Source organism: Solea senegalensis, linkage group LG6 (assembly GCF_019176455.1).
Source record: "Solea senegalensis isolate Sse05_10M linkage group LG6, IFAPA_SoseM_1, whole genome shotgun sequence".
In the NCBI taxonomy this organism is placed as follows: Eukaryota; Metazoa; Chordata; class Actinopteri; order Pleuronectiformes; family Soleidae; genus Solea; species Solea senegalensis.
This window is the reverse complement of record NC_058026.1, coordinates 8701642-8722730: the sequence shown is the minus strand read 5'-3', so window position 1 is coordinate 8722730 and position 21089 is coordinate 8701642. Positions and strand designations below refer to the sequence as shown.

At 38.6% G+C, this 21089-nt stretch overlaps 1 protein-coding gene across 2 annotated transcripts in view; it reads left to right on the top strand.

Annotated features, from left to right (window-relative positions):
* Positions 1–21089, top strand: part of LOC122770803 (E3 ubiquitin-protein ligase SMURF2-like) — a 60814-nt gene that overhangs the window by 10020 nt on the left and 29705 nt on the right. Inside the window, exons 2-4 of one of the 2 annotated variants that reach the window (XM_044027928.1) lie at positions 11089–11127; positions 14561–14669; positions 19635–19774. In XM_044027928.1, coding sequence (XP_043883863.1) covers positions 11089–11127; positions 14561–14669; positions 19635–19774 — 288 coding nt within the window. The remainder of the gene's footprint in view (positions 1–11088; positions 11128–14560; positions 14670–19634; positions 19775–21089) is intronic. The other variant, XM_044027929.1, reaches the window with a different exon arrangement.

Genomic DNA, 21089 nt, shown 5'->3' with positions numbered 1-21089 from the left:
TGCAACAAGTCATCGTAAGACGGTTTCTGTTCCCATTGTATGAGACACACTGCTCTAATTGTAAATAGCTTCATACTATACTTCATCAGGAGAATAACCAAAATCTTTAAGAGAAACAAAGAGCCCTTCTGGCTTTTTAAGGTAACCACTGGCATCTGCCCACTTTTCCACAGTGAATATAAATGTTTGCATGTTGTTTTGCATGAATTCTTCTGTACTAATCTGCTCTTCAAATTAACCACTGTCTTAAATTGAATAAAATAGAATTGATTTGGAGGACCTGTGGGAACTATTTGTATTCAATTGTTTTCCTTTCCAATGTGATCAATGACTTGGGGGGGGGTAAGAAAAGGGCCTGTTTTCTTTCAAATTAACATGATTATTATTATTTTTTTTACCTAACTTGTGCAGTTTTCCTTTTTACCACTGGAGTTTAATGATTCATCATTAAGACCATGAAAAATGTCAGTGTTTTCTCATTTCTCTTTTTCTAAAGGACAAACAAACCAAATGGAGATGGTTAATGAATTCTGCCATCCATGTGGAAATCAACACATGCATACAAGTATAGCTCAGACACACAGTAAATCCAGCTTGTATTTTTTTTGCACAGACTTACAAACACACAATCCAAGAGTTTTACATCACTGCATCACAATTATAATTTAAGTTAATATAAATGAAACTAGGACAAAGACGTTTTGTGCATACAACTAAGCCTGTACCTGTGAAACAGGTACAATAATCACATCAATCTAATTGAAGACAAAATAAAGCCTTAACTTTGCTCAAAATTGATTTTACTGGAAATAATCTAAACAAACATAACAAATTGTTTTGGGCCTGTGAACTTGCTGCATGGATTGATTTCTGTTTGGATGAACCACAGCTTTCAAACCATGTAATCTTAATAAGCAACACCCTTTACTGTGTCTTTGTTTTTGTCTTTTGTCTCTGCTTTAGTCACGTATTGAAGCAAGGAAACCCCTTTCCTGTCCAGTCCCATATAAGTTTGACCTTGGGTGAATCATGTGCGTTAGTCTCCTGTGCTTCAATACATTCCTGAGACAGTTGTTGCATGAATCATTTACAGTATACTGAAATGGATTGTGCTCATAAAGAGACTTGACCAACTTTACATCAGCTAAAGCCACGTGCAGACAAAATAATCTCCCAGCCATCCATGTTCCTTAATGATTCATATGGGAATTACTTTACTGTGGCATGATATTATACCTAACTGTATCTAGATTTAAATTCAATCTGGGTTCTTCCAATATGACTATTACATCTACTTTGTGACTTGGTCTTTATGAGCCCAACTCCCTCTGACTTTCACATATTTCTTCTACATTTTTCTGTTCATAATCTCATCATCCCTACTTGGATTGCTACCATCTAGACTCCATCCATCCATTGTGAGGCAGCTTGCCTCCACCTGTAAACAAATTTAGCTAATCCCTCATATTCTTTTAAAATGTTTATCTCTAGCCAAAAGTTGTCACTACACTTGGCAGCTACTTATGGTGTGTTCACACATTTGCATTCTAAGTATCTGACAAACTGAAACCCAGGTTGCGGGTGTGTGTGGTAGTAATTTACCTTCTCAGCTCTGACTATATGATTAGTTTTATATACTATATACTAAACTATACTTCTAATCGTTCTGTATTTTTTAATGTTCTTGTATTGGTTTACATGGATTGGGCTGATCAGAATGATTTTGCACTTGATTTCCAGCAGGGTTTATTTAGCTCTCTGCTGATGTAGCTAAAAATAAAGCTGTTTTGTAATAAAGCAGAGATTATACTTTCTGGCATTTTTTATACTTAATCATCTTCTGATCTTCTGTCTTACTACTACTACTACAGTAATGTGGCTCTATTCTTTTCAGCCAATTAAACAAAAAAGACACACATGCTGATAAATAAGATGGCTCTAGACGATGCAGAATGTGACAATAACAAAATACAGCATTGGTATGAGCCTCTTCTTAAAGGTTATCATACATTATCATAATGCCACTTTGGCAATTGAAGTGTCAACTAACATATTTTCTCAAATTCTCACAATACAGTTACAAATTTAACTCGGATATTTGCCCATTCTTTATCCCCTTTCTTCGTACCTGTCATCTCATATTATCTCATGTTCACTGTAAACAACCTGTCACTGCCAGAATATTGTGGTCAAAATTAACCTCTCCCTTTTCTTTCTCTCCCTCCGTATTCCCATATTTCTCATGCTTTTCTCCCCTCTACTCTCTGCGTTCCACAGATAGATTTGTGACTCTAGATAGACCGCTTTCTTCTCCTCCTTAAATTCCACCCTCTCTATAGTTCTTAATTCCATCAGAGTTTCCTGCCTCCAGATGAACATTGTGTCTTTACCTTCTCACCCCTTTCCGACCCAACCCCTCCTCCTTGGTGTAGTAATTACGTTTCACTCCAGATTCCTGACTCCAGTTTGTTGGCGTCTCCTTGGGCAGCAGAGAGGGGAAGAAAGAGGAGGGAGTGTCAGCTGTAGCTTGCTGGCCTCTCAAATGAATGACATAATTGGCATCCTGAGCATTCACTGGGCTGGAGAATGGCTAAGGGTGGGAGGCTGGGAAGGAAATGCAATGTAGATTAGAAGCTCAGTTTGGCAACATTGACCGAGTTAAGAGCCCTATAAATGCAAATTCACACCACACCATTATTTATGCTGCAGTATGTACTTGCAGCATAAACCCGAAGTTGGTCACGTATACACAGCACTTGTGCTGGACTTCTTGGCAGCATGTATTCTCTGCGTGTTCTTCAGAATGAGCAATCCCACCAGGGAGGCGTGAGGAGGGAAAGAGGAAGTATTTTGTTGAACTACTGGACAATGCTGTGAATGAGACAGTGTGGGGCTGTAGCAAGAGTCATAACAGGGACCTTCCCTTTTTAAACATGTACCTTCCTTTTTTAATTAGGGGTTTTAGTCTCTAATGACTCAGGGAATCTTGTGGTGAATGATAGAAAGACACGTTTTGCTGTTTATTTTCAATACTTTGTAATAAGTGTCTATAAATGTGGCTTTCCTACATGTGAAGAGAGATTAAGCTGTTTTCTAGGCCTTGAATTGTTTGGAAATCACTTTAAGAAGCCTCTGCAGAATAAACCTTGTCATCCAAATATAAATAATACATTTAATAATTTTATTTATATAGCACTTTTCAAGCATAAGCACAAAGTGCTCTCTAGATAAATACAATTATTACAGAATAGGGATAAAAATAAATTAAAAGTGAACCAAATTTCAAATAAAAATACATACAAAACAAATAAAATGAGATCACATCAAGCAGCTCTGAGCACTACATATAGAATTATAGAGAATTATATGATTGTATATAGTGTATTTTATTCAGCCAGTCACTGTGGAAAATCCACATTGGCTAATATCAGGTAAACGGGGCAAAAACAAACAAAATAAATTGGGCCTAATGCACAACGTACCTGTACTCTTTTGAAGAAGCATGGATGTCAGTGGATAATCATAATTGGCACCTCATCATAAACTCAAACATATCTAACATTTTCTGGAATCATTTGGTTGCCTTAAATTCAACTCCACCAAGTTATGTTTCAGTTGTGTTGTTGAAGTATTGACAGTTGGGTCATTAAACCTTGTTGTATGTCTGTCAAAAAGGCTTTATGAAGAGAAACAGATGTTGTGTTAAACAATATGAAGCATATCAATAATTGTTTTTAATTTTTTGGTCACCCTGAAGGAATTTATCCTGAGTTGGTGGAGCTGAGAGACTCACAAGTGTTTCAGGATTTCTAAACTGCACATTCTTTTTGAGCAACCCCAAATCCCAGCTCACAATTGGTAACTCTTCACTATTATGTGCACAATTTTGCGATGTTAAACACTAGCACAACACAAACTTCATGACATTACACCCACTGACAGGTAGGTTGATTATGTTAATTAAAGAATTCAATAATTTTGACTTTTTCTTTTTAAGCCAAGCCGGTTATGAGAAGTGTAATGACATTTCCATCAAAACAGAAGTGAGCACAGATACATTACATGTGGAAAATAGTCTTATGCAAAAGCTGGTTCATAGACTTACGAGATAAGTTTAGACAGTGTCATTAAACATTTTATGATCAGATAGTAATATACAATAACATGATGGATGATCATAGGATCCCATCTTCTACAATGGTTCTTTACGAAACATTGTCAGCATCCATGCTGCATCAACGTTGATGAAGCATGAGGTGACTTTCCTGTCCTTGTAGTGCCAGAGTTAAGTGAACAAATGAACCACAAAATGGCTGCACTTCACCAGGGAGCTGGCAGTACAGCAATGCTATGACAACAACCCCTTTGGTCTAGGGCAAAGCAGTTCTGTGATTTGATGACATTAACTTGGACTCTTGGAAGAGGTGAGAGGCATGCTGGTGGTTCAGTGGACTGTGCAATGTATAAATCTTACACTTTTCTGAACTTGAATACAGCTCGTGTCCCCTGTCTTGAACTCCCCTTTCTTTATGAACAAATTATATTCGCACATCCAGGATCGTCAGAAAATCCAAATTTATAGTTAATAGTTGAAGGTTACTTTGTTGCTTTTGTAAGCATCTGCAGTGTGACTTAGAGATGAAAAAACACCATCTAAATAAAGATCATCAATTCATCCATCTACTTCATGGATGTCCAGTGAGCTGGCTGGACACATTTTACCTGCACTAAAACCACTTGATCCATCAAAAGTCCACTATTTCCTTCCTCTAACCCTTTTTCCAACAAACAGTTGGGAATTAAGCAGTCATAGCAAATGGTAGCTTGGAGACTCCCTTGAGAAAACAAGTGTCAATCCCCTGACACACTCTAACTCCTGTCTGTTTATGACCCTTCACCCTTTAACCAGAACTAATGCCAACCTTCAGCCTGGCCTTTATATTCAGACAGACAGAGACGTTACAAAGCCCCCTTCTCTCTAACTGCCTCTTTCTGAGCTGAGATGCACATTGTGCAGTACCATTATCATATGCCCTAATATGTGCACATGTAAATTGCAGTATGGTATCAGTGGGGTTGTGTATATTTAGTATCACTAATGCTGCACATTTTAACTGTAAGTCATGCAGAGTCTCTGACCTATGTGGCATACAGTGTTTCCCATAGGTTCACAGAAATAATGGCTAACACAGGAGAAGCTCTCTAAATGAACTGAAATCAAAGGGGTACACATAAGTACTAATTAACATATATATATGTTATCTATGTGTGTGTGTGTGTTTGTATATATATACATACTTATACATATATGTGTATGTATGTATATATATATATTTATATATACATATGTGTATATGTATGTATATATATATATATATACATATGTGTATATGTATGTATATATATTTAAAAAAAACACTCATCTCCTTTTCAACAGTATATTTAAACCCACAATAAAGCTGCAGACTTAAATGGTGCACTACAAGTTCCCCTGGAGATGGGAAGCTATGGTTGACCTCTAAAGCCTGAGGACATTTTGTCTGGGTCAATGACAGAACACTGCCTGCCTCCATGTCCCTTAGAAACCAGACAGTGGTAAAGGCATTATCCCACGATGCTTGTTTGTTAGATGGAAAGGCTTGGTTTGGTGTGACAGTTAAGTTTGATTTATGGCTTGTTTCAGACAGTGGACTAGAGTGACTCACCTACAAATGGTCCCAAAACAGCAGCTGTTTCAAATATTTTGCTAAACAAAGCATCATAGTTGCCCTCTAATTTGATACAAAGATGTTCTTCCTCTATCCATTGACTGTGTGAGGAAGATACTGAAGATTTCCATTTAAACAGAATAATGTGTCGGGCCAGCAGGGTAACAAATGCTATAAAGACTGATTGTGATAGGCGCTATGGGTGGAACAATACCAAACCACCTGGTATTAGGCACTATAAGTGTAGTGATTTTGACTGTCATAGATAAATATGTGGGTCTTGAGGAAAAACAACACTGTGCAAAACATTAAAAGTAAAGTGGATATACCTTCTTTTTATTGTGACTTTTTTTTTAAAGTCACAAATAGTTTAACCAGTTCATAAACAAGTGCAGTAATATTACAAAACAGACCCATCTTAACATTTCCCATTGGTTTGCTACTATAGCAATGAATATTAAGTTGATATATTAAGTCCTATTTTAGCCCTCTTGCACTAAAATAAGATAGAAATGTTACTCTGGTGTCCTGTTGAATGGTTGTCTTCCACAAGATCAAGAATGAGTTATCAACATTTACTCACCATATATACAGTTTTTAATGTTTTTTTGTCCAACTGTCTTCCAAAAAATTCTTATTAGTTTGATCATGGGATGGTGATGTCCTGAGCTTCTCCTGAGTTGTATGCAGAACAGTCCCACCCCTCGGCTTTCTGGTCATTTACTGATTCGTAGTTGACCTAGCTTGTCGTGTTAGGATGTTAATGAATGGTCCACTTCCAGCCCCTGGTCACCATGGCCTGCTTGCTCACATGGCAGCAAATCAACACAGTTGAATACACACAGGGAGCAGAGATGAGATTTGATCTTGTGCAGCCACTGCCACTGATGGTTGAATCCACAGTGGCATGGCCATAAGACCAGATAATATTGTCAACATATTAAACCAAGTTCATCAAATTAATCTTTTCAGAACATTTCTTAGACCAACTTTGAACACTTTATTTGTAATTTTCCAATAATCATATAAAACAATTATATTCAAAAATCTACCTGACAGACAGGCAAAAAACAAATAAAACAAAAAAAAGAGCTCCTAACATAACTTATTACAGGATCGAACAAGGGCAGGTGTAAACATTCAGAGTTCCAGTTCCAGACCAGGTAAGTTGTTCACATAAGTTATTAGAAGGTCCCAGGTTTTGTAGAATCTCTTGATGGAACCGTTGAGGGTGCATCTTATTTTTTCCAGCTTAACATTCTGCATGACATCCCTAATCCAGTGGTGGTGTGATGGAGGAGCAGCAGCCTTCCATTTAAATAAAATCAATCGTCTAGCTAATAGGGAAGAAAAGGCAACGACCGAAAAAAAGGTGACCAGAAAGGAACACATTTTGGAAAAGACCAGAACGTATGATAGGATGTAACCTCACAATGGGTTCGGAAATATTCTTGCTAATTTATCTTTTGAGAAGTGCAACCTGTGTAACACTTTAAACTGTATTAAAGCAAGTCTGGAACATATGGAAGAAGAGTGGACTCTTGTCCCATTCCAAGTCATTTTCCCACTGTTCTCGAATATGTTAAATAGAGATTGCAGCTATCCATGATATGGGAATCAATAAATGATATTCTGCTCTCATTCAGCATATTGACCCTTAATAGGGAATCCAAACAGGAAGGAGAGGGGAATGTAGGAAAATTAGCAAACTTTTTACGAGTAAAATCTCTAATTTGTAAGTATTGCAAAAATGCTTAATTGACCGAATTTTCTCGATAGTTGTTGAAAGCTAGAAAATATATCATTAACATATAGGTCCTCAGTACTGTGAATACCCTTGTCATACCAAATTTTGAAGCCCTTGTCCATTATGGATGGTTGAAAAAGATGATTATGTATTTTTGGTGAATGAATAGAAATACTCTGAATACCCAGACATGGTTTACAATGCGTAGGGATTGTGTTACAATTATATTATCCTTAATACTTTGCAGCCCAGTAATACATGCCCAAATTTGGAAGTGAAAGCCCACTTACACCTTTTGGTCTTTCCATAAATTATTTTCTTATGCAAGCTGATTTATTATTCCCTATAAAGTAAGAGGTAATTTGATTAAATGCCCTGAAAAAAGATTGTGGTTCTAAAAACAGGCAATGCCTGAAATAAATATGGTACAATATTCATCTTTATAGAGTTTGTTCTCCCAATAAGAGATAGTGGCGAAGTAGACCATATTTTAGTATCTTGTTTGCACTGTTCCAACATAGGAGTGAGGTTACTTGGTGACTTTCGTACCTAGATATGTAAAGGACTCTGCGGACAACTTAAGTAGCAGATTGGGGTAGTCTCTGGCATTACTGGTAATGGGGAGGTATTCACTTTTATTAAAATTTAATTTATACCCAGATATGTTTCCAAATTCCTTAAAGATTCTAAGGACTTCAGGCATAGTTATGATGTGGTTGGTGACGTGAAAGTAACAAGTCATCTGCATAAAGCGAGACAGTGTGAGTATCTCATGTGGTATGAGATACATGAGATACCTTGTATACTATTATCACATCTAAGAGCTATGGCTCCATAGCTAAAGCGAAAAGCAACGGACTCACTGGATCTTCTTGTTTTGTCCCTCTGTGAAGAGGAAAGTACTCAGATGAGATCCCATTGGTATAAACTGAGGCAGTCGGGTCAGTGTAAATGAGCTTGATAAGATGACTGAAGTTGGGGCCAAAACCAAACCTGCCAAGTGTATGAAAAAGATAATCCCACTCAACCCGATCAAACGCCTTTTTGGCATCAAGCGATATTACTGCCTCTGGATGAATTGCTAGATTCAGTGTAGATCAGGGTTGTCAAACTCATTTTTGTTCAGGGGCCACATACAGCACAATTTGATCTCAAGAGGGCTGGACCAGTAAAAATAGTAAAATAATAGCATAATAACCTATGAACAACAAGAACCCCTTTGTTTTTTCTCCTTTGTTTTACATTTACTGAAGGATCATTTTACAAAACATGAAATTTCTTGAGAAATATAAGTGCAATTTCAACAATATCATGCCTAAATTTACTATTTACACAGCACACTGGATCTATAAAGGCACAAACATTTAGTCACGGGTATCTGGAGCATTTGACATTATGTTTAGATTAGTGTGAAATTTTAACAAATTCATCCTGTGGGCCGATTGGACCCTCTGGCGGGCCGTATGTTTGACACCCCTGCTGTAGATGATGTTGAACAATCGTCTCAGGTTAAAATAAGCTTGTCTGCCCTGGATAAACCCAGTCTGGTCCTCCGAAATGACATGAGGAAGAATTGTTTCAAGTTGGAGTGCAATGGGCTTTGAGAACACTTTACCATCACAGTTTGTCAAGCTGATTGGTCTATAAGATGAGCAATCTCGAGGGTCCTTATTCTTCTTTAATAACAGTGTAATAGATGCCTGGCGGAGTGTAGGCGGAAGAATGTTATTCTCCAGTGCTTCTGCAAAGACTGAGAGAAGAAGAGGGGCAAGTTTATCTTTGAATTTTTTTATAAAGAAATTGTTATGGATAACTGTAGGAAATGTAGTATTTTGAGTTAGGGCAAGGTAGTTATCAACTGAAGCATCTAGTTATTACAGAATTGAACTAAAGCTATGGTCATTGTCGGCCTGTTTCACCGCAGGATATCAGCTTTACTCAGTCATGACATTTTAGCCTTGATTTTGACTTTTAGTCATTTGCAAATACTGTGTGTCTGTAAGGACTGGCTTACATATGTACTTTTAAAACAGATATATTGATGGCTGTGGTAGGTGATTTTGTTTCTGGGTTGGACTTTCCACCGGTATTCTGCCAAGATTTCAGGCCTATCTCTCTCTCATTTTTCTCCTCTCTGCCAACAACATGGTGTCCGTTTTGTCCCATGAGTTTTTGGCTGGCTGTCTCTGATTTGGCATGCACCCATACTGTGAGACTTGCCAGTGTTATTTCCCCTGACAGGCTGATGGTCAGTGTTCATTCAGTTGCCCAGTGTAATTTGATTTGTTTTGAAACTGTCTGTTCCCATGTTGTGATTTTGTCTGATTTGTCTCACTGTGACATTCTGGTCTCCACGTTGAATTCTTGTAATGCAGGGATAGGTCCACAGACATGTTTCTATGTATTTTGGAAGTGGTTGTTATTTCTAAATTCATGGCAGTTTCACATACTTTGACATCTGGGATGCAACCTATGTTGACAAGTGTCCAACCCTGCTCTGTTTTAATGTCCTTGACTGAGAGACTATAACAAAGCCAGTGACATATCATGAGTGTACTGAGTTAAGTATTTTTATCGGCCAGGACAGCCAGTTTGCTTAAGTAACCTGTTTTTTTTTTTAGTGACATGATTTATATGACGTGGCACATGCAAGTTTATTTATTTCCTCATGAGTATATAAATTCACTTGCCACTTCTTTAGGTAAAACTGTTCAACTACTCTTTAACACAGATATCTGGTCAACCAATAACATTGTGGCAACAGGCATGTAGAAGTATCATACCTAGCATCAGAATGGTGAAGACATGTGATTTAAGTGACTTGATTTATACTAATAAAAGGAGACCATTGCTCTGCAGAATGCAGTAACTACATTGTATTGCTTGTATGCAGTTTTATGTATAATGCATCATATTAACATCTGAGACAATGAAATCATTGCACGGGCTCTGTGACATTTTATCATTACGATTAAAGAATTGAATCTTTCTGCACCTATTTGTGTGTGTGTGTGTATATATAAAGCCCTTATGTTATTGTCTAAATGTTACTTATATAATATGCATATTTGCAGCGCATTGAGTGTTCTGGGAACTGTGGAGGATTTACACATTGTAACTTCTACATAAGTCTTCTAGTTCCAGGTCAAATAGAACAGGCAATCTTTTATCATGATATGGTAGTAATGGATTGGAGGTGTCTGACATGTCTTGGTCTTGTTTTCTTTTCAATTACATCTTTCCACCTTGATTTTTAACATCAGGGGCATCAGGGACATGCTTCACACACAGAAAATATTAAAATAGTAGTATTTGTAGTATAAAGCACTAGCCGAGTAAGAGATATGACAAATGAAAGACACATACAGTAAGAACAAACAAGCCATATATTTGTAGACAGAAAAGTAAACATCCAATTACAAGACACTCAAATTAGTATATATATTCACTGCTACTTTATGTGATATCAGCTTTTTTTATTCTTAAATATGAAATACAGTGGAATATGTTGTGACTTCATAGTGTATTTGGTGGGCTCAAATATATTTGAGTGGACTTGAGTGGCTTGTCATTTTTTTTGTTTGCATAGTTCTGGTTTGTCACTAACATCTCTCCATGTTTCTTCTCTTACAGTCTTGTGTGCAAAGAACCTGGCAAAGAAAGACTTCTTCCGTAAGTAAAGGCTATTTTTACGTGTTGCTTGTCCCACCCCCCTTTGTGCATTGAATGGCCCTTGTCAGCAGTGGCAGCTTGCTGATTTTTGAAGCCATGTTGTAAATTAAGTCTCCACAGAGCTGTCTGTCTGTTGTATGCACCAGGAAGCCTGGCAAACACAGGGACCCAACAATAATCCAACTTCTAAGAAAAAAAACTTCAGGTCCATGATAATGGAAGCATTAGACTTGGTTACAAAAGCTATAACAACACAGAAATTGTACTTTATTGTACATCCTTTTGCTGTAAAAATGTGAAGTACTGTGTCATATTAGCAAGTCTGAATGGGGGATTACAAGGAGACTAGAGAGACCACTCACTGGTGACCTACTGCTCACTGGGTACTTTGGCTTTTTCAGACTATGCTCTGTAAATGCTAGAGATGATTATGCAAGAAATTCCAAGTAGATTAGCAGAACTACTCAGACCAGCCCGTCTGGCATCAATGCCAGACGGGCTGTGCCATGCCAGGTTCAAAGTCACTTAAATCACATGTCTTCCCCATTCTGATGCTAGGTATGATACTTCTACTTGCCATTTGCCACCATGTTATTGTTTGATCAGATATCTGTGTTAAAGAGTAGTTGAACAGTTTTACCTAAAGAAGTGGCAATTGAATTTATATACCAATGAGTAAATAAATAAACTTGCATGTTCCACGCCATAATAGTTGGATCCGACTCAAACAAAACAGAAGTACACATCAGCATGCAAAATGTGAATGCTTTTTTGTTTCTGTGCTTTGTAATTCACTGTTTCTTAAAGGGGACATATTATACCCTATTTCCCCCATTAAAATAGTTCCCTGGTGTCCTAATGAACATGTCAGTGACATGCTTTGGTCAAAATACCATAAGGATGAAGAATCATAGTAGTTCAATAACCCTGCTAAACCCGCCCCTTTCAGAACGCTCGGTTTTCGTGCATGGTCCCTTTATATGCAAATGAAACACAGGCAAACACACACCCACTTCTTCCAGGGGGTTTCTGATTTGTCCTCTTTACAGCGCTTTACAGCTCTATTCGTCTCCCCCTCCCTCCACTAGCTCTCTGACAATATCAACATGTCAGCGAGAGTGCCGTCACAGGAAGAGACGTCCTACATAAGGATCGAGCCGAACACTGTCCAACTGTAAATCAGTTAAAAACACTTAGGAACAGAAGATCAGCGGTGACACAGAGAGTGCAGCACCGCTGCACAGAGAGTGCAGCACCGCTGATCGCCACCGCTGATCGCCAGCGGCGCGCTGAATAAACTGTATGTTGCTGTATCAGACCGGAGACTGTGCTCCGGAGACCTCACCACCACTGACCAGCTCCGGTGCTCCGGCGAGCTGGCGATCAGCGGTGCTGCACAGAGAGTGCAGTGCTGCACAGAGAGTGCAGTACCGTGTAACGCGCCACCGCTGATCGCCAGCGGCGCGCTGAATAAACTGTATGTTGCTGTATCAGATCGTGTGTTCGTGTGTTCGCACCACTTCACATCAGACTGCGAACAGCGGTCGCCGTATTTAGTCAGGGGACGTATTTCACCGACGTACAAACACACAAATTGTTAAGAAAAGATCACATGCTCCGGTCATGGAGGACGTACTGAACAAATATGTTTAATTAGGACGTGTCAGAATGGTCAGTTATGAGCTCTTTGTGATCTTTTCTCAACAATTTGTGTGTTTGTACGTCGGTGAAATACGTCCCCTGACTAAATACGGCAACCGCTGGCCGCAGTCTGATGTGAAGTGGTGCAAACACACGAACACACAATTGCTGACTTTATCCAGCACATTAGCTTCATATATAAAATCCTCTGTAAAACACTTTGCTCCACTGTGCAGCCACCAACAGCACACTTGTCCCGCCGCGTTGACATAATACCGCTCTTCCTCCCTCGCCTGCACTCTCGCAAGGACAAGGTGGAGCTAAGGTGGAGCTTGCGAAGTAAACGTACTGGTGGGGCAGTAACATTCGCGGTGAAATGCGCATGCTGACGTCATAAGCGCAGGGAATTCAACATCGAGCGTTTTATCGCCTATACTTACACTAAGCGGAACCACGAAAACATGACTGAGTATTGTTTTTCCACACTTTGGCGACTGGTAGGGCCCCCAGAGTCCCAAATATCAGTATTAAAATGGTTAAAAAGTTGATTTTGCATAATATGTCCCCTTTAACATTAACACATGCCTCTGTGTGGGTGATGAGGGCAGACTGTTCCTTGCCTCTGGCATTAACGTAAGAGATGACTTAAGTTCCATTGTTAAGAGGATTTGACAAAAGGATACCTTTTACCTGCCCACCAACAACAATAAGTGCAAGTTGTGGTCATGGAAAATCATTTATTTGCAGAAATAGCAGGATGTTTACCCAATAGGTTGCTTCCCCATTAAACTGGCCGTCATACATACAGACAATAATGTATTCATTTTTGTCTAACAAGCCTTTACACAAAGCAGTAACACACAGCCGCAAAGAAGGAAGTGCAAGGACAACAGTAGGGTAACTAAACAGGTTTTTATCTGTGTGAAGTATCGGTGCCCGGAGGGATAAACTCTGACACATTTAAGATGCACATAGATGTGTACCTTTACACAGACCAACACACAGAGCACCAGATAAACACAAAAAACCTTAACAGATTGCCATCTGAATGAGGTATGATGTAAGACTTGTGCTTAGCTTTCTGCTCTTTATTTTATTTTATTTTTGCCAAAACCAGACTTACTATGGTGAGTTTATGAACTTCCAACTTCCAAATGCAGGTATTTCTCTGCTCAGATCAGTAACAAGCTTAAACTTTTCTTGACAGAGTGTTGACACTTGGCATTCACTAGAGACTGCATTATTCCCAAAATGTACAAATGTAGCAGAGAAAGCAGACAAAATGCTCTGAAAGGTCTGAAAATTTGCCAAAACCAGACTTACATACTATGGTGACTTTATGAATTTACAACATACAAATGTTTTCTAAATGTGGCTTGTTTGATATTGTTCCCAAACACTCTCTGCCTGCAACACCAACATGAAACAAAGAGCATCCAATTGTAGATTTTAAAAATGTAGTATGTAAGTCTGGTTTTATTTACACTGATGTCCATTGCTGAAACAACAAAATTAGCATCTGCAGTCAATATGAATAGATCACACTAATGCAAAGTAATTGTGTGTCATTTATGGTTAAGAATAGAGTTCCCTGAAAAAGCATCTATGATTGTAGTGTTTTCCATACATTTATTTATTTATGGCAGCTTGTTATTTAGCAAACTATGGATTGCGTTACGCCATTTTTATATGTAAATTGTTGCAGTCTTTTTTTAGATGGCTGCATTTAAGGGGCATTGGTGATGTTACTTTTTGCATGTGCTAAACAAACTTTGCTTACATACTTTTACAGGGTTGCCAGATCCTTTTGCCAAAGTGGTGGTGGATGGGTCAGGACAATGCCACTCTACAGATACTGTGAGAAATACGCTGGACCCAAAGTGGAATCAACATTATGATCTGTAAGTCAGCAGGACTTGTTGCTAGATGCCATGTAGTGCTTTATGTATTAAAATACAAATGTAGTGTACATGTGTGGGGTTGAGAGTGATATGTATGAAATAGTACAGAAGCCATGGGAGCCAAAAATGTTACATACTGGTTTTGTTCTTTAGCATGTCTTTGTGTGCAACTGCCATAACAAGTGTTTGAGGAATGTAGATTATTTTCTGTGTGCAGAGACACCCATCTGTAAACCTTTTCACAAGTATTTCATGTGAACAAAACATCTTGTAGGGTGAGATTTTAGACATTCCTCAGCACAACCCTCAGCAGACATATTCATGTGGTATTTCTAAGATAAAACACAACTCAGACCGATATGTGATATTTGCTTCAATAACTGTTTTGGGTGCTTGAGCTTCATTAGTTTCTCTGAAACAGATAAGATTCATATAGGGGGCACATTTAAAAATCTAAGTAACATAGAGCTCGAATCAGGTAGGTTTCCTCTCACTTTAAGGCTCAGAGATGTATGCAAATCCCTGAACCCTGAGGAAAATAGTTGGAGAAGTGGAGCAAGTTCATATATAATTTTGATTGTTAGAAATCCGTAGTAAAGCGAAAGAGTCATGGGAGTGCGTGAGTGAGTGAAATGCTTCCAAAGAATTACAAAGACAAGAAGATGAAGGCTGAGTGAGTATATGTATGACTGGTTGTCTTGTAATGCCATTCTAAGCAGATATATTATAAAATAATAAAATGTTAATGTCAATCATTGAACATAAAGGTAGAAAATCTATATATGAACAAATATGCATCAGCAACAGTTTTGATGATGAATTAATCATTAAAAGCGTAAATTGCAGACATCAACAGTTACAGCTTCTCACATAGTTTTTGCTATTTTCTGACATTATATAGACCAAATGATAAAAAAACAAACTAGACTAATGAGTTTGATGTATGACTGAATTGATTGCAGATGTCGACGAAGAATGTATATTTACATTTTATTTGTCCATGCATGTGTGCCAATACTTATATCTTGCATGTAACTGCAGTTTGACCTTTCTGATCATACACTTTCATTTTCCAACACACACCTTAGATACCCCCCCATTTTACATAATTCACTTCCCCCTACTGGATCCCCACACTCCTGGAGGAGTATGTTCCCCAAAAGTGACCCCTGGCCTCTTCCTTTGGTTCAGGAAATGGCTAACATGCCATGGTGAGCAGATGGGAGTGGGCTTGGCAGATGGCCAGCTCACACCCCCTCTCTCTAGCCTCTCTAACTCTAGGGGGTGGGGCCTTTCCCCACGTGGCACTAACACCTCCAGGGTCCCCACAAAACTACTCCATTTTTAAAATCTACAATTGGATGCTCTTTGTTTCATGTTGGTGTTGTTGGCAGAGAGTGTTTTGGAACAATATCAAACAAGCCACATTTTTTAAAACATTTGTATGTTGTAAATTCATAAAGTCACCATAGTATGTAAGTCTGGTTTTGGCAAATTTTCAGACCTTTCAGAGCATTTTGTCTGCTTTCTCTGCTACATTTGTACATTTGGGGAATAATGCAGTCTCTAGTGAATGCCAAGTGTCAACACTCTGTCAAGAAAAGTTTAAGCTTGTTACTGATCTGAGCAGAGAAATCCCTGCCTTTTATTTTTGTCAATGCTGTTCATCTTTAAGCTTGTTTATTTTCAAGTATGGACCGTTTGTGCTGTTCATCTCTGGTATATTTTCTACAACTGAGCAGCCAACTGAAAATGGATAATCTGCTTCCTACAGAGACGCATGAACGTCCAATCGTCATGTGATATATCAGGTCTGCTAGTGTAGACAGAAACTTATGATAAAGAGCTGAAATGTGTTTTGTGTTGTTTTTTAAGAACTGTTGGGGAAGATTGTGTGCTTACTCATTTTCTGTTTGAGCAGCAGTATTTCCCCCCAGTAATGTACATAATGATGGTGCAGCTGCAGTTATTTTTTACTATCACATGGCAATCCCTGTTAGACAGACATTAGTAGTAGCTGCCAAGTTGTCTATCTTCACATTATCTGCCACAAGATTGCATAAACACACATTATTTTCCAAAGGTGAATAACTCCAGACATTTTATAGGGGTTAACGTTGTGGAAGACTTAATGTCTGTCAGCAGTTAGTTGCCACAGTCAAAACATGGATATACAGTGGAGAGAATATTGAAAAGCAAGAAAATATAACTTGATATGAGAATAGTACACCGTCTCTCATTATTACTGTCTATTTTCTCAGTCTTGGACTGACAGAAAATGTTCACCTTAAGTCAGCATGCGGTTTGCCACTTGTGCCTTCATTGCTCTCAGAAGATGACTGAAGGTTATTTAACCCTCACTATTTTCCATTAAGAGAGGGAGCAAAAGCCTGTCGAAGCATTTGTTCAGACTTGGAAGAGCGAAGTAAACTGCATAATTAGTAAGGTAACCATATATTTTAAGGGGAAATACAAAATGATACTTTGGCATCAACTGTAGCTACATTAATCAGAGCAAGGTACTTGATATGACCAAGTCAGAGCTGTAGAATGTGTTCTGGAGTCTTTTTTTTCCCTGTGTAACTGTCAACAGCTGAAGGATGTCCAATATTAATGTAAAATATCCAACCTTGAAAGACTAAGATTCTTGATTCCCCATTGTAACACACATTCTCTGGCAGGAAAAAGGTTTGGAAGTCCTGCATGTCTGGATTTAGTACTGTATGTTCTTGCAAGTTCATTTAAATGCGTATATGTGCAGCCACCACTGTTTTTATATTTAATCAATCTGGTATTTCTTGTTCATAGGAGTATGCCCAAGAAACACCATTTAGTACCTACTCTTGGTATTGTTTGCCATTAACAGGAAAAGGCTCTCATGAATAAAATAATTAAGAATTGACTTCAGGAGTGAGTCATATGCATACACATTTCTAGGTAATTGTATCTCTTATAATGTCCTCAGGGAATTGCATACTTAATGACTTTTTGACAATGTTCAGAATTGTGTGTTATTTTAACACTTTGTGACTTTATAAAACACTTGGAGATGTCTAGAAGTATTTTAAATAACAATAATGTTTGAGCACAAAGCAATAAAACATCCACATACATAGATCCCTCAGCCAATAGGTCAAAACTGATACTTATAATACTGGGGGCCTTGGGAATTCATATTTTACCCACAACCATATGTAGAAGACAGTCATAATCAGCTCAGTCTGTAGTTGACTGTTATCCTCTGTGCAATCCAGTTATTCCCTGTACCACATGAGCCCTCCCCCATCTGTATCATTTTTATGTAAATAGCAGTGTAACAGCTATGTTTCAGTTAAATTAAATAATTAGTTACTGGTCCACCTGTTCTCAGATGCTCAGTGGAGCTCAGTCCTGTCACCTGCTCTTTCACTTCTCTGTTTTTGGTTTTAGCCCAGAACCCCAACTTTGCACAATGCACCTCTGCATCACCTTTACATGTTCTTATCACAGCCAAGTTGTGTGAAAGGAAGGGGATGCTGGTTACCGCTATTTTGTCTGTGATAAAGATCAGTCTGATACATTTGTTTTACACTCTTCAAACTAAGTTTAAGCCAACTACTAAGCTGTTAACTCATTTGAGCTGCTCACTCGAACTGTGGAAGGAACACACTTTTTTGGTGGCAATTTTGAGGTCTCACCATTTTTCTTTCTTTACCTTTAATATAGAGAATTGTGATCAAGCAGTAAGCGTCAATATATGTTGACTTGTGCAATATCCCAAATCAATATTCTAAACCCAACTGGGCTTCTCTTGTCATCACCATCACTCTTGACTGCCGTGTTGACTTCTCTTCACACTGTTGCTTTCTGACTTCCTTTGATCAGACTTTTCAGTAAAACAGGATCTTTTGAAATTATGATTATGATGTCTGTATTCAGCTTCTGACACCTCTGTTCATGGTTGTATTCCGCATCTCTGTGTCGTAATCTCAAGGGGAAAGGTCTCTAAACCATGACTTTATTAAAGCCTGATCAGGCACACGTACATTGGGACTGGGTGAGATACATATGAATCACACAGTGATTTCTCTATGCAAGTTTGATAAATGAGGGCCACTCTAACTTGAGTAAAGTGTTCACCACCCACACAGGGTGTCATTTAATTTAAATTTCATTTTAGCTAAACTGAATTTATACATTTGGATTAGTTCAGTAGGGAAATCCCACTCTCTGCCAGTGATATACAGTATAATACAGGTTTTTGCTTCAGCGCTAACGGCTAGGCTGTAATTATGTGTGTGTCATTTGATGTTGGTGAATGATTGTGCGTGAACTTTGTGTGTTTACTGTAACAGCTGTCTGAGTCGCAGACAGCGGTGGAGCAGTTCACGGGAACTTCCTCTGTTGTTCAACCACGACTAGACTGGCCTCAGCTGGCAGACACATGAGCACACACACACACGTTAATTTAAAATCAGCTAATCTGCCTCATTACACAGTCTGAAAGTCTCAACCACAAACACAGTGTGCTTTGTTCCCATGCTGTCAGGAGAAGTAGTTGTAAGTGATACAAATAAGTTTAGTCAATTATTAATTTGTGATAATAATAATAATAATACGTTTTCGGATAAAGATCTATCTTAGGTTTAAGCACAAATGCAGCATGCATACAAGACTATACCATAAGCTGCAAATGATACCTGGCACAAACCAGCACCATGGGCAACACACATATTAAATACTATTTTCTGCTGCACTTGCTGTCTGGTGTACTGGTTGTAGAATTGGGTGAGGTCAGGGGTTTGCTTCTTAGAAACAGTTGAAATTGATTGCGCTTTTGACAAACAAAAACCTAATATGCTCAAGCCGCATGTCTGTAGATATTTTTTTAAATTATGTACAGTATGACAGTACTGCAACACAAATGTTTTCCGTGTTATTGACTCATTTGACTTGGGAATAATACTCCCTCTCTTCTTCCATCAGATACATTGGAAAGGCAGACTCCATCACCATCAGTGTATGGAACCACAAGAAGATCCACAAGAAGCAGGGTGCCGGTTTCCTGGGCTGTGTACGCCTTCTGTCCAATGCCATCAACAGATTAAAGGACACTGGCTGTAAGTGTGAGTGTATACACTTTAAACACAGATCTTAATCAGGTTGCAGGTGTTTCTCTGCACATTTACTATTGCCTTTGCTTTTTAAAACAAGAGAGGCTTCATCTTTTTTGTTTTGTGTTGTGCTATGATGGAATAGCTGGCTGTATTGCAAGCTGAAGAAAAATGTATTTCTTGCAAACAAAGTTAAACATAAAGTTGTTTAGATGTATGCTGTATGTCCTGCACTAAACGCCCATAGTCAGACAGATTTGAGGGCCAGACCTACTGTCTCCACAAGAGGCAATCATTGTGTTTGGGTGACGGTCTTTTCCTGTGCTTCTGTTTTATCTGGCTACAGCAGTGTGATAGCTAGCTAGCCTGCTGCTACATGTTTCCTTCTTTTAACACTGCTCTTTTGCATCCCCGGCTCCTAGTTTGTTACTGCTCAAATGCCAGCTATTAATTGCCATAAGATTTATGGCAATAGTACACAGGCAACTCCTTTAGGCAACACGTATCAGAAATATTGCATGCTGTAGACATCTGGCACACAGGATTAAATCAATAGCTAGGGATGGGTATCGAAAACCGGTTCTTGTTGAGAACCGGTTCCGACTGTTTTGATTCCTTGGAATCGTTTGCCAGTTTTGCAAACGATTCCCTTATCGATTCCGAGCGGGCGCGAATGACGTCACCACGCACGTTGCGTAGCTTACGCAAGATAGGTACGCAACGTGCGTAGCGACGTCCAGTGCAGTGCAGCCGGCAACATGGCACCCAAGCGGTACAAACGCTCGAAAGTGTGGTTACATTTCACGAGAAAGGGTGACAACAGGGTAACTTGCAATATTTGCAAAGTGGAGATTTCATCAACGGGAGGAAATACTACCAATATGCAGAAACATTTGCGCACACAGCATGCGATAACTTTGAATGAATGTCGCGTTTTCGATACGCTCCGAGTCCGGAGTGATTCTCAACCCAGCAGCAGCAGCAGCAGCAACGTTAGCATGTCCTCCTCTGCTGTTAATACCGCAAGTAACAACACTGCCTATCATGTTAGCGCCATTTGCCTCGTTGTAAAACCTGCTATTACTAACAGTTAACATTAAATGAATGCCTTCTGCATTTAATTTAGAAAATGACCGTGACAACTTCGTCATAGCTGTAATAATGCACAGTTCCATTGAGTTTGACTGAATTCGTCACTGGCTATTAGAAAAATGTTACTGGATGTTACTGGCCATTCTTGTATTTGCCACAGAATAACTTATCTTGTATTGTATGTTGTTAATTTCTAAATACAAGAATATTTATTTTATTATTATTATACCTCAAG